Source organism: Castor canadensis, chromosome 2 (genome assembly GCF_047511655.1).
Source record: "Castor canadensis chromosome 2, mCasCan1.hap1v2, whole genome shotgun sequence".
Lineage (NCBI taxonomy): Eukaryota > Metazoa > Chordata > Mammalia > Rodentia > Castoridae > Castor > Castor canadensis.
In genome coordinates, this window is record NC_133387.1 from 171,214,969 (window position 1) to 171,228,964 (window position 13,996).

Consider the following 13,996-nt stretch of genomic DNA (forward strand, 5'->3'; position numbering starts at 1 on the left):
ACCTCAGAAAAAAGAACGAAACAGAACTGCAAAACAAAACGGAAGGCCAATCCAGCAGAATAGAACAAACGGAAGACAGAATCTCAGAACTTGAAGATGAAATGGTAATTAAAGGAAAAACCGAAGAACTATTAATTAAACAACTCAAGACCTGTGAAAAGAAAATGCAAGAACTCACTGACTCCATCAAAAGACCAAACTTGAGAATCATGGGCATCGAAGAAGGAGAAGAGGTGCAAGCGAAGGGAATGCATAATATATTCAACAAAATAATAACGGAAAATTTCCCAAATCTAGAGAAAGATATTCCCATACAGATGCAAGAGGCCTCCAGGACACCAAACAGACCAGATCAAAATAGAACTACTCCATGACATATCATCATTAAAACAACAAGTTCAGAAACTAAGGAAAGCATATTGAAGGCTGTAAGAGAGAAAAAACAAGTAACATACAAAGGTAAACCCATCAAAATCACAGCAGACTTCTCAACAGAAACATTAAAAGCAAGAAGAGCGTGGGGTGAGATCTTCCGGGCACTGAATGAAAATAACTTCAACCCCAGGATACTCTACCCAGCAAAGCTATCATTCAAAATAGATGGAACAATAAAAGTCTTCCATGATAAGCAGAAACTAAAACAATATGTGACCACAAAGCCACCATTACAAAAGATTCTGCAAGGGATCCTGCACACAGAAAGTGACACCCAACTTAACCATGAAAAGGCAGGCAGCACCAAACCACAGGATAAGAAAAAACAAGACAGTAGAGAGTAACATCAAGTTAGGTACACACAATCAAACCTTCAAACAACTAAGACAACTAAATGGCAGGAATCACCACATACCTATTAGTACTAACGCTTAATGTTAATGGACTTAATTCACCCATCAAAAGACACCATTTGACAAAATGGATTAAAAAAGAAGATCCAACAATTTGTTGCTTACAGGAGACTCATCTCACCGACAGAAATAAGCATATGCTTAGGATGAAAGGCTGGAAGATTTACCAAGCCAATGGCCCCCGAAAACAGGCAGGAGTAGCAATACTTATCTCTGACAAAGTAGACTTCAAACCTGCATTGATCAAACGAGATAAAGAAGGACATTCCATACTAATAAAAGGGGAAATAGACCAAAAGGAAATAATAATCATCATTCTATATGCACCCAATGTAACGCACCCAATTTCATCAAACATACCCTGAAAGACCTAAAAGCATATATAAACGCCAACACAGTGGTTGTGGGAGACTTTAACACCCCATTATCATCAATAGATAGGTCATCCAAACAAAAACTCAATAAAGAAGTCCAAGATCTAAAATATGCAAGAGATCAAATGGACCTAGTTGATGTCTACAGAACATTTCATCCAACCTCTACACAATATACATTCTTCTCAGCAGCCCGTGGAACCTTCTCCAAAATAGATCATATCCTAGGGCACAAAGCAAGCCTCAGCAAATATAAGAAAATAGAAATAATACCGTGCATACTATCTGACCACAATGCAGTAAAAGTAGAACTCAACAACAAAAGTAAAGACAAAAAACATGCAAACAGCTGGAAACTAAATAACTCATTACTTAATGAAGAATGGATTATCGATGCAATAAAAGAGGAAATTAAAAAGTTCCTAGAAGTCAATGAAAATGAAAACACAACTTACCGGAACCTATGGGACACAGCTAAGGCAGTCTTGAGAGGAAAGTTTATAGCCATGAGTGCATATATTAAAAAGACTGAAAGATCCCAAATCAATGACCTAATGATACATCTCAAACTCCTAGAAAAACAAGAACAAGCAAATCCCAAAACAAATAGAAGGAGAAAAATAATAAAAATAAGAACTGAAATCAACGAAATAGAAACCAAAAAAACCATACAAAGAATTAATGAAACAAAAAGTTGGTTCTTTGAAAAAATAAACAAGATCGATAGACCCCTGGCAAACCTGACTAAAATGAGGAGAGACAAAACCCAAATTAGTAGAATTAGGAATGCAAAAGGGGAGATAACAACAAACACCATGGAAGTCCAGGAAATCATCAGAGACTACTTTGAGAACCTATATTCAAATAAATTTGAAAATCTAAAAGAAATGGACAGATTTCTAGATACATATGATCATCCAAAACTGAACCAAGAGGAAATTAATCACCTGAATAGACCTATAACACAAAATGAAATTGAAGCAGCAATCAAGAGTCTCCCCAAAAAGAAAAGTCCAGGACCTGATGGATTCTCTGAATTCTATCAGACCTTTAAAGAAGAACTGATACCAACCCTCCCTAAACTGTTCCACGAAATAGAAAGGGAAGGAAAACTGCCAAACACATTTTATGAAGCCAGTATTACACTTATCCCAAAACCAGGCAAAGACACCTCCAAAAAGGAGAACTATAGGCCAATCTCCTTAATGAACATTGATGCAAAAATCCTCAACAAAATAATGGCAAACCGAATTCAACAACACATCAAAAAGATTATTCACCACGACCAAGTAGGCTTCATCCCAGGGATGCAGGGGTGGTTCAACATACAAAAATCAATAAACATAATAAACCACATTAACAGAAGCAAAGACAAAAACCACTTGATCATCTCAATAGATGCAGAAAAAGCCTCCAACATCATTTCATGATAAAAGCTCTAAGAAAACTAGGAATAGAAGGAAAGTTCCTCAACATTATAAAAGCTATATATGACAAACCTACAGCCAGCATTATACTTAATGGAGAAAAACTGAAACCAGTCCCTCTAAAATCAGGAACCAGACAAGGATGCCCACTATCTCCACTCCTATTCAACATAGTACTGAAATTCCTAGCCAGAGCAATTAGGCAAGAAGAAGGAATAAAAGGAATACAAATAGGTAAAGAAACTGTCAAAATATCCCTATTTGCAGACGACATGATCCTATACCTTAAAGACCCAAAAAACTCTACTGAGAAGCTTCTAGACATCATCAATAGCTATAGCAAGGTAGCAGGATATAAAATCAACATAGAAAAATCATTAGCATTTCTATACACTAACAATGAGCAAACGGAAAAAGAATGTATGAAAACAATTCCATTTACAATAGCCTCAAAAAAAATCAAATACCTAGGTGTAAACCTAACAAAAGATGTGAAAGACCTCTACAAGGAAAACTATACACTTCTGAAGAAAGAGACTGAGGAATACTATAGAAAGTGGAGAGATCTCCCATTGCTCATGGATTGGTAGAATCAACATAGTAAAAATGTCGATACTCCCCAAAGTAATCTACATGTTTAATGCAATTCCCATCAAAATTCCAATGACATTCATGAAAGAGATTGAAAAATCTACTGTTAAATTTATATGGAAACACAAGAGGCCACGAATAGCCAAGGCAATACACAGTCAAAAGAACAATGCAGGAGGTATCACAATACCTGACTTCAAACTATATTGCAAAGCAATAACAATAAAAACAGCATGGTACTGGCACAAAAACAGACATGAAGACCAGTGGAACAGAATAGAGGACCCAGATATGAAGCCACACAACTATAAGCAACTTATCTTTGACAAAGGAGCTAAAAATATACGATGGAGAAATAGCAGCCTCTTCAACAAAAACTGCTGGGAAAACTGGTTAGCAGTCTGCAAAAAACTGAAACTAGATCCATGTATATCACCCTACACCAAGATTAACTCAAAATGGATCAAGGATCTTAATATCAGACCCCAAACTCTTAAGTTGGTACAAGAAAGAGTAGGAAATACTCTGGAGTTAGTAGGTATAGTAAGAACTTTCTCAATGAAACCCCAGCAGCACAGCAACTAAGAGATAGCATAGATAAATGGGACTTCATAAAACTAAAAAGCTTCTTTCATCAAAAGAAATGGTCTCTAAACTGAAGAGAACACCCACAGAGTGGGAGAAAATATTTGCCAACTATACATCAGACAAAGGACTAATAACCAGAATATACAGGGAACTTAAAAAACTAAATTCTCCCAAAACTAATGAACCAATAAAGAAATGGGCAAGTGAACTAAACAGAACTTTCTCAAAAGAAGAAATTCAAATGGCCAGAAAACACATGAAAAAATGCTCACCATCTCTAGCAATAAAGGAAATGCAAATTAAAACCACGCTAAGATTCCACCTCACCCCTGTTAGAATAGCCATCATTAGCAACACCACCAACAACAGGTGTTAGCGAGGATGCAGGGAAAAAGGAACCCTCTTACACTGTTGGTGGGAATGTAGACTAGTACAACCACTCTGGAAAAAAATTTGGAGGCTACTTAAAAAGCTGGACATCGATCTACCATTTGATCCAGCACTACCACTCTTGGGGATATACCCAAAAGAATGTTACTCCAGAGGCACCTGCACATCCATGTTTATTGCGGCACTATTCACAATAGCCAAGTTATGGAAACAGCCAAGATGCCCCACCACTGACGAATGGATTAAGAAAATGTGGTATCTATACACAATGGAATTTTATGCAGCCATGAAGAAGAATGAAATGTTATCATTCGCTGGTAAATGGATGGAATTGGAGAACATCATTCTGAGTGAGGTTAGCCTGGCCCAAAAGACCAAAAATCGTATGTTCTCCCTCATATGTGGACATTAGATCAAGGGCAAACACAACAAGGGGATTGGACTATGAGCACATGATAAAAGCGAGAGCACACAAGGGAGGGGTGAGGATAGGTAAGACACCTAAAAAACTAGCTAGCATTTGTTGCCCTTAACGCAGAGAAACTAAAGCAGATACCTTAAAGCAACTGAGGCCAATAGGAAAAGGAGACCAGGAACTAGAGAAAAGGTTAGATCAAAAAGAATTAACCTAGAAGGTAACACCCACGCACAGGAAATCAATGTGAGTCAATGCCCTGTATAGCTATCCTTATCTCAACCAGCAAAAACTCTTGTTCCTTCCTATTATTGCTTATACTCTCTCTACAACAAAATTAGAGATAAGGGCAAAATAGTTTCTGCTGGGTATTGGGGGGGGGAGAGGAAGGGGGCGGAGTTGGTGGTAAGGGAGAGGGTGGGGGCAGGGGGGAGAAATGAACCAAGCCTTGTATGCACATATGAATAATAAAAGAAAAATGAAAAAAAAATAAAAAAAAAAAAATAAAAAAAAGGCAATTATCAATTCTAGGGGGAAAGTTGTATGAAAAAAACATAATTGTAATAATACACAGCTTAGCTCAGCAGTGAAGTGTATTTACACTATCAAAATGGTACCAACAGTGTTAATGTAACCAAATTCTTATGATATAATCATAGGGTGATGATAGAAGGGATATGAACTCAGATCCTGCTTCCTATAATGGGAGTTTGTACACAAGTACACAATGACTATGCATCAGGAAACAGTGAGGCAGCCAGGCATTGGTGACTCATGCCTATAATCTTTGCTACTCGGGAGGCAGTGATCAGGAGGATCATGCGTGGTTCAGAGCCAGCCCAGGCAAATATTTCATGAGACTCTATCTTGAAAAAACCCATCACACACACAAAAAAGGGTTGGCAGGGTGGCTCAAGGTGTAGGCCCTGAGTTCAAACCCCAGTACCACAAAAAAAGAACAAAAAGAAAGAAAATAATGAAGTATATCATTTAAAAGAAAGGCATCCTCTTGGGGTTGGACAGGGGATTACTGTTTTTCATGACAAATATTTCCATACCATTTAAATTTAAATGCTGAGTATATAATACTTTATTTAAAAGTAAATGATCTTGATTCCAAAACTCCCTGCCAGAAATTCTGATTCAGTAAATCTGAGGTTAGGCCTGATAATCTGTAATTTTAAACCTTCAGGTGACCTTAAAAGACACCTAGGAAAATGAAATAATTTACTTGCAAATTAGAGGCAAAGGCAGGACAAGAACTGATGCCAAGTTACTGTGTTCTCTACTCTAGCACAATTATTCATTATATCCTCAATAGATCCTCTTTCCAATTTTGCTTAGAATATAAAATATTATTAGTAAATTTGGTGCAGAAATCTATATCATCTACAGGTCTGTGTTATAAAAGTAAAGAGCAAAGTAAGGTAACAAGCTGAATTTGGACAATGAGAGAAGTCTGAAGGCCTCTTGAGCTGGTAAAAAATAATGGAAACCCAAATTTGTTTTAGGGAAGAAGATGGTGAGGAATTGAGTAACAAAAAAATTAGAGACAGCAAACAAATGAAATTTCTCAAGTAGACAGAAGACCAGGAAGGAAGGATGGATTTGAAGATTACCTTTGAATACGAATGCTCTGATCTGAGAATCCTTGGGTATCAATCATCACATCTGCTTCATCCAGGACAAACACACGAATCTTAGTCAAATCGATCAATTTTCTCTTGAAACACCAATCTAGGACGGTCCCAGGAGTGCCAATTATAATCTGTTTGGTGACTTCAGTGCCTCTAGGAACTGGGGAGAAAAGGGTATTAAGTACTCCTCAGACACAAGCAGGCCATAGACCATGGCAATGTGACACAGAGCTTAGAAACAAAAGCAGTTCGTGATGGTTTTCCAAGTACAAAGCAATCCCTGAGAGTCATGGGTGGATTTTGATTTTGCAGTTTTGGAATAAATTCATGGGCTTCTGGGTTTATGGTAATAATAATCCTACATATTTGATTCTGCTCCATGGTGACTTAGTAAGTCACTGTGCAATCCGGGTATAGTAACAGGCATACAGTACAGGTAATGAGGAAGTGGAGGTACAAGTTTAAGACTAGCCTGGTTCATGGGGCTTGCTGGGGCGTGGCTCAGGTGGTAGAGTGCCTACCCAACAAGGGCTAGCTCCTAAATTTGAACCCAGTACCACCAAAAAAGCAAGGAATTTAATGGAAAAAAGAAACAAACAAGCAAACAAAGAAGGGCCTTATGGTGTCCAGGTGTGGGGCGCAGTACTTAATCTACTCATCTGGTTTAATTCTAATACCTCTAGGATACAGGTGCTATTATTTCCCCTATTTTAGAGATGTAGAAGCAGAGAAGTTATAATATTCTCGTTATTGGTGAATCCAGGATTTAAAAAAATCAGCCAGCACTGGCTTAAGGGCACATACTTCGATTTCCTCGGATGGCGTACATCACTTCTACATCTACACAGAATTTCCCCATCCGCTCAACCACCCGGCCAGTCTGCAGAGCCAGTTCATATGTAGGAGCCAGGCAGAGGCACTGTGAGATAGAGAGAAGAGGGAAGTAAAAAAGATTCATACAAGCCATTGTTCGAATTTGAACTACAATTAACATTTGTACCGGAAGAGGCACAGAAATGAATTGGAGGTTTTGATTAAATAAAATTGGATATAATTTAACAGTTGATATATTTGAGATGAATGCTGAATATGAAAAGGGGGAAGAGGCTGAAGAATAGAGAAACAGTTACCTTTTATACATTCCTCTCTAAAGGGGAATACAAGTAGAAATACAAGTTGCTGGTCACCCTTTTTTTGGTGGGAGAAGAATCAATGAGAGAGGGAAGGTAAGATAAATCCAGTTTGAGCACAACCCCCATCAGCTCTTGCCTGCTATTCAGAGTCTTTCTGTTTCCAACAGTCTCTGCTTGATCCAATTCATTTGTATTTTTTCTTTTTTTCTATCTATATATCTACCTACCTACCTACCTATCATCTATCTATCATTGTGCCAGAACAAAATTTCCCCAAACGCTCATCTGTTATTTCATCTCCTCTAAAAATAGTAGTGTTGATGTATAAAGAATCCAATGGAAGAAACTGGTGATGTTTTTATGTGCTTCAATTAGTGATCTGTAATAGAGAAAGAAACAGAGCCAAAGTGCTAAAAAATAGTTTCCACACACACTTCTCAACATGTGCTCAAGCACAGCTTATCCTGAATAATTTTGATTAATTGTATCAAACCTCAGATATGCATTTCACTGACCTTGTTGAAAATGCACAAGATTTCCTATGCTTGCCCACTACTTCGTGGTACATCCTCCTCTTAATGTGTTGATCTGAGTATAAGCTTGCTGAGAAAGCCTTTGTGTTCCCCACTGCTTTTAGTGCACATGGGAATATCAGCCTATAAAAGAAGCTGATGAGTGCCCCTTAGATAAAGACAGAAAGATGACCGGATATTTTTCATGAGTGGAAGCTAGTTTAGAATGGTGAGCTGGATGCCAGTTCTCAGCCACTCTCACTATGGAACCCCAGGAAAGGCACTTCCCTCTCTAAGTGTTAGCCTCCTTCTCTGTTACATCAGTGAGATGGACAGGATGACTTGCTGGCCCCCACAGCTAAACAGCTATCATCATTGCATGCTTACTTTATGCCAAGCAAAATGCTAAAATATGTAAGTTTTTTTTTATCATTGAATCCACATGATGATAATCTGAGAAAAGTATTCATTCATTCACTCATTCATTTAGTGTATAATGAAAGGTTTCTACAAACTAGGCAATGTGCTGGATGTTAGTATTCAAGGGTGAACAAATAATTATGATCCATGCCTTTGGAGATGCTATCTTTACAGACAAAGACACAGACTTACTTGCCTAAGAATTAGCTAGCTGATCAATGGAGAGAGATTGGTATTGGAACCATAAAGCCTGTGCACTCCTTCAGTATACCATGCTGCTGCCTAATGCTCTATGATTTTATGGAAGAACACCTATTCTACATATCATTGTAGTAATCATATACCTGCAGTAATATCACCTATTACTAAAATAGCATTAGCATTACAAACATTCCCACCTCTCCCACAGCCCTTCCATACCTGTGGGAACAATTCCAAGACATTCACTCTGCTTAGCATTGCCAAAACAAAGGCAGCTGTTTTTCCTGTTCCAGACTGGCTCTGAGCTATGAGGTTCTGGGGTCTATAGAAAAGAGGAGAGAGACGACTGGGCATAAACTGAATGTAAGAGCTGGAGAATAAATTGAAAAGAAAGACCCAAAATAACCAAGTTGGAATACCACTACCCTGGAAACTCACGGATGTGCCAGCATCATAGGGAGTGCCATCTCTTGGATTTTGGATGGCCTGTTAAACCCCATTGCATAGATCCCTTTTAGTAACTCTTCCTTTCTGTAAAAAAGAAAAGATCAAACACTTTTAAAGACTTGGTTGGTCAGCAGCCTCATTAATATGCATACCTCAGTATCCTTATTGAAAGGTGTATTTTTGGCAATACTGAGGTTTGAACTCAGGACCTCAGGTTTGGTAGGCATTCCCCAACTCCTTTTTTGTGATGGGTTTTTTCAAGATAGGATCATGAACTATTTACTTGGGCCTGACTTTGAACCGTGATCCTCCTGATCTCTGTCTCCTTGAATAGCTAGGATTACAGGCCACTGATGCCCAGCTAGAAAGGTGCATTTTAAACTAAGCCACTTTACAACTGAGCATTTAAATATTTACACGTCAAAGCTCCCAAACATACACAATCATGCCTCTACAGCTGCATCACTAAAATAAAAAGTTCTGCTCTAAGCCTAGGACAGTGGTAAGCACCTAAAGGTGAACTAACGCAAAAACTGAAAAAACTCATCTGATAAAAGGAGTACATCAGGTTTGCCAGAAGAATTATACTTTCCTCATAAGCAAAAAACTAAATGACATTTAAAATTTAATTCTTTTTTCATTGATCTACTATTTGATCCAGCAATACCACTCTTGGGGATATACCCAAAAGACTGTGACACAGGTTACTCCAGAGGCACCTGCACACCCATGTTTATTGCGGCACTATTCACAATAGCCAAGTTATGGAAACAGCCAAGATGCCCCACCACTGACGAATGGATTAAGAAAATGTGGTATCTATACACAATGGAATTTTATGCAGCCATGAAGAAGAATGAAATGTTATCATTCGCTGGTAAATGGATGGAATTGGAGAACATCATTCTGAGTGAGGTTAGCCTGGCCCAAAAGACCAAAAATCGTATGTTCTCCCTCATATGTGGACATTAGATCAAGGGCAAACACAACAAGGGGATTGGACTTTGAGCACATGATAAAAGCGAGAGCACACAAGGGAGGGGTGATGATAGGTAAGACACCTAAAAAATTAGCTAGCATTTGTTGCCCTCAATGCAGAGAAACTAAAGCAGATACCTTAAAAACAACTGAGGCCAATAGGAGAAGGGGACCAGGAATTAGAGAAAAGGTTAGATCAAAAAGAATTAACCTAGAAGGTAACACCCACGCACAGGAAATCAATGTGAGTCAATGCCCTGTATAGCTATCCTTATCTCAACCAGCAAAAACTCTTGTTCCTTCCTATTATTGCTTATACTCTCTCTACAACAAATTAGAAATAAGGGCAAAATAGTTTCTGCTGGGTATTGAGGAGGTGGGGGGGGGAGGGGATGGAGTGGGTGGTAAGGGAAGGGGTGAGGGCAGGGGGGAGAAATGACCCAAACCTTGTATGCACATATGAATAATAAAACAATAAAAAATTTAATTCTTTTTCATGAATAGCATTAAAGTTTTTAACAGTAATTTTCAGAAAAGACAAAATTTGAAGTGATCCTTATATAACTTCTCTCAGACTCATTATCACATTACCTTATCTTCAGGCAGTAGTATTAAATGCGTCTTTCCTGGATCTCATGCAAAAAGTTAGAATTTAGATAAAACAGTTGGGCTGGAATACTTCCACCTTTTAATGACAAGGCCCAGCAGCTGCTCAGACTTGTCCACAGGCTCCTGATACAGCAGGCTGAGTCGTGGGCCAAAGACTCTGAACTTACCTCCTAGTTCACTTACCAAAATATTACTGAACCAGGTACATTTTACCAATGGTAGGAAAATGGGCCTGGTTTGGTAACACATATCTACAACTTCTCTCTTTTTTAAAAATATATTTCCTTTATGTCAGTTGATAAATTCCTAGGGCATGCAACCCCACCTGGGAAAGTTATTCATTTTAATACCATATGAAACAAAATATAATTAGTAAAGTAAAAGCTTGTAATTTATCTAAAGGGGGAGAGGGAGGATGTTTGGGGGTGGTAATATGGCTTGCCCATCCCCCTTTTTACAGCAAGATTAAAATATTTTGGCTGGGGGTGGCAACAGGAGGGGGAGGTTGAAAGGAAAGGGTGAAGGGGGGTGAATTTCATGACAATACTTCATACACATGTATGAAAATAGAATAATAAAACCCATTATAATTTTAAAATGAGAGGGAAAAGGGAGTAAGAAAGAATAGAGGGGATGAATTTGATCAAAGTACACTACATGCATGTATGATGGAAATATCACACTATACAATTAATATATAATGAAAATTAAAATATTTTACTATAAGAATGTTCTCAATTTGCTAGGTAACGAGGGTATCCTAGTATTCTTAGAGTTATATTTTAATTACACATCCACTTTAATACTGACTATTAGAAAACAAAGGAAATCCTGATGGCTTTTATTTTTAGCAATTAGTTTATTCTGTACTGTGCTTTAGCATGTTCCCATACTGAAAGAGTTATGATACTCACAGCCGCAGCTCTTCAAATGTTTTTACGGAGTAGAGGGGAGAGCTGGGATCCTTTTGCAAGACTTCTACTCGGTGACTGGATTCTATTAAGGACTGACGGATTAACTTGTTTAAGAGTGAATTAGCTGCCAAATCCACTAGAAAAGCAAAAAATTAAAAAAGGGGACATCAAGTCTCCTGAATAGCATCTAATAAGTTGCTTTCTCCTATTCAGTGGTTGTACTTTCAGAAACTGCATCTAGGCTCCTTCTTTAAAAGGTTTCAGAAAAATGATGCAGCAATCAGAAATCCTTTTCAAGAAGATACAGTTTCTTAAGCTCTACTGATATACCAACCTCAAACCTCAAGCAAGTGAATGTGTATCTCTATCAGACTTAATTCTTTCTTGCCAGCTAGAAATTCTTAACCTACTTCTTGCATATTCGATTTAAACTTCCTCTAAAGAAATATATCTCTTCTAATTTAGTATTTCTTCTGAAACTAATCATAAAAGACCAAAACAAAGATAGCTCTTTTCCAGCTGAGATATTATCCATTCTCATTGTGAAAGTGATGATAAACTCAAACAGAATGCTAATAGATACATGCAGATAAATTTGCCTCCTACCTACATCTTCTTCGTCATCATCTTCTTCAGTGTTATTAAGAGAGCCATCTAAAAGGATAGAGGAGAAACAATAAATGTAAAGACAAATGCTGATCAGAAACATACAGCACACTCTTCCAGTTTTTCTTCCAGATTCTACAGTGTATACAGACAGAAAGAGTCATCCAGTGGAAGAGTAGATAAAGTGATTGGGAAGATAGTAGGGGTCTTAAATGTTACATTAAGGGAGCCAAAGGTATTTCAGCTGGCAGGTACATGATGAAAGCAATGATTTTTTAATTAACCGAGGCCAATCTGCTATACCCTACAGCACTCACCTATGTTTGGGACTGTGGTACTCTTAATACCCCGAAGGTTCTGCCGGGGGTGGATGAGATTTGAAAACTATTGAAAGACACAAATTTCAACCAATATTAGGAAGTAAGCCATCAAGCAGCCCAGTGTCCCCTACAAGAGAGGCTGGAAGGGGTTCAGGGAAGACCACCCCATAACTGTTTCCTTTGCAATGTTAGGGATTAACGGTTTCAGTTCAGGAATATGTCTCCTGTATGATTTAGTCTAAAAACGGAGACGACTTTCTGTAGTCCCTATACATGAAGTTTCTTTTCATAAGGCCTCTAGTTTAACTGGGGAAAGGGGAGTCACAGCACCCATAGGGAATGGTGGTGTTGGCAGATATGATAAAAGCCAGCTTAAATGGTCAGATTAAGAATACAAAACTCAGTAGGGTTAGGACTATCAGCTGCTTTCCCTCCCTCGTTTTCCAGGTGTCTTCATTTTGCCCTTTCAAACCGAAGATTTTGTCTCTGGGAGTCTTCTTTTCTGTGGCCCTCTTCCAAACCTGTCCCACATCTCCCCCGCCCACAATTTGACACTCCACTCCAAATGCTAGCAAGGCTCTCCCTTTCCCAGGAGAGTCCCCTTCTGGGAGTTCCTGTTCTAGTTCCCCCCCACCCCCACCTCGTCCCTTTGCCCTCCCCTGCTCGGTGGCGGTTACATGGCTGTTCAGCCGCTCGTTCTCCGCTGCCCCTGCGTCGCCTCCCCAAAGTAACGACGCCATAGCTGCGATCGCTGCTCCCGCCCCCAGCACGTGCTTCCACCCCAGGCGCGAGGCCGTGCCCAGCCCCACTCAGCGGCCAATGGCCTCGCTCAGGGGGCAGGCTTAAGCCCGGCGACCACCCGCGGCGCGGCGCGCAGGCGCAGGGGCTTCCGCGCTCAGGGGCGGAGGGAGGGATGAGCGCAGGGCGCGCAGGAGGACCGCAAGTGCTGCAGAGGTGTCGGAGGCTGCAGTTCCATCGGCCCAGCCATCCACACCGGCTGTTAAGAGACTGGGGAAGGGTTGCGATCTTAGTCGCCATTCGTCAGCTGCCCCTCTGCCAATCCCGCCACCTGCTACGCAGACAATCCTCCTGGTGGCGAGGTTGTAACCCACATCCTGCTTTAAGCTTTTGTGTCCATGTTTCCGCGGACATCTCCGCCTGCATATTACAAGATGTAAGAAAGGCTGACAAACTGCATAGGAACGTGGAGGGACAAAATAGGCTTAATCTGATTTATGAACTCGAATGAGAAAAGAGTTCAAGTGCTAGTTACCGAGCCTGCCCTACATACATGCCTGTGATGTTTCCGTAAAGGGGCTAATTTTAATTTTTATTCTGAGATGTAGTTCCTTGTTAAAGCAACTCCTAGAAAACTCTCTTCCTTTCGGTACAACCTTACCTGCTACGTGCATTTGCACAATACGGGATATATACCTTAGAGTGCTGGTGTTTGGACAAAAGAACCTTAGTTTTTTAGTTTTTTAACTGGAATTTTGAGAGTTGGTTCAGTATCTCTGGAATTGGCAGCAAAAATACAAAACCGTCGTCATGATCTCTCCGTGGTGCTGAAGCAACACTCCCCAACT

At 39.4% G+C, this 13,996-nt stretch overlaps 1 protein-coding gene across 3 annotated transcripts in view; it reads right to left on the reverse strand.

Annotated features, from left to right (window-relative positions):
- Ddx25 (DEAD-box helicase 25) overlaps window positions 1-13,218 on the reverse strand; it is a 32,254-nt gene extending 19,036 nt beyond the window's left edge. Inside the window, exons 1-8 of one of the 3 annotated variants that reach the window (XM_074066416.1) lie at window positions 13,088-13,218; window positions 12,408-12,474; window positions 12,091-12,138; window positions 11,485-11,620; window positions 8,975-9,067; window positions 8,756-8,858; window positions 7,075-7,189; window positions 6,253-6,430 (exon numbers count right to left, since the gene is read on the reverse strand). In XM_074066416.1, coding sequence (XP_073922517.1) covers window positions 6,253-6,430; window positions 7,075-7,189; window positions 8,756-8,858; window positions 8,975-9,067; window positions 11,485-11,620; window positions 12,091-12,138; window positions 12,408-12,474; window positions 13,088-13,150 — 803 coding nt within the window. In that variant the 5' untranslated portion in view covers window positions 13,151-13,218. Of the gene's footprint in view, window positions 1-6,252; window positions 6,431-7,074; window positions 7,190-8,755; window positions 8,859-8,961; window positions 9,068-11,484; window positions 11,621-12,090; window positions 12,139-12,407; window positions 12,475-13,087 lie in introns of those variants that run through there. The other 2 variants (XM_074066418.1, XM_074066417.1) reach the window with 2 other exon arrangements.
- Window positions 13,219-13,996: the final 778 nt, after the last annotated feature.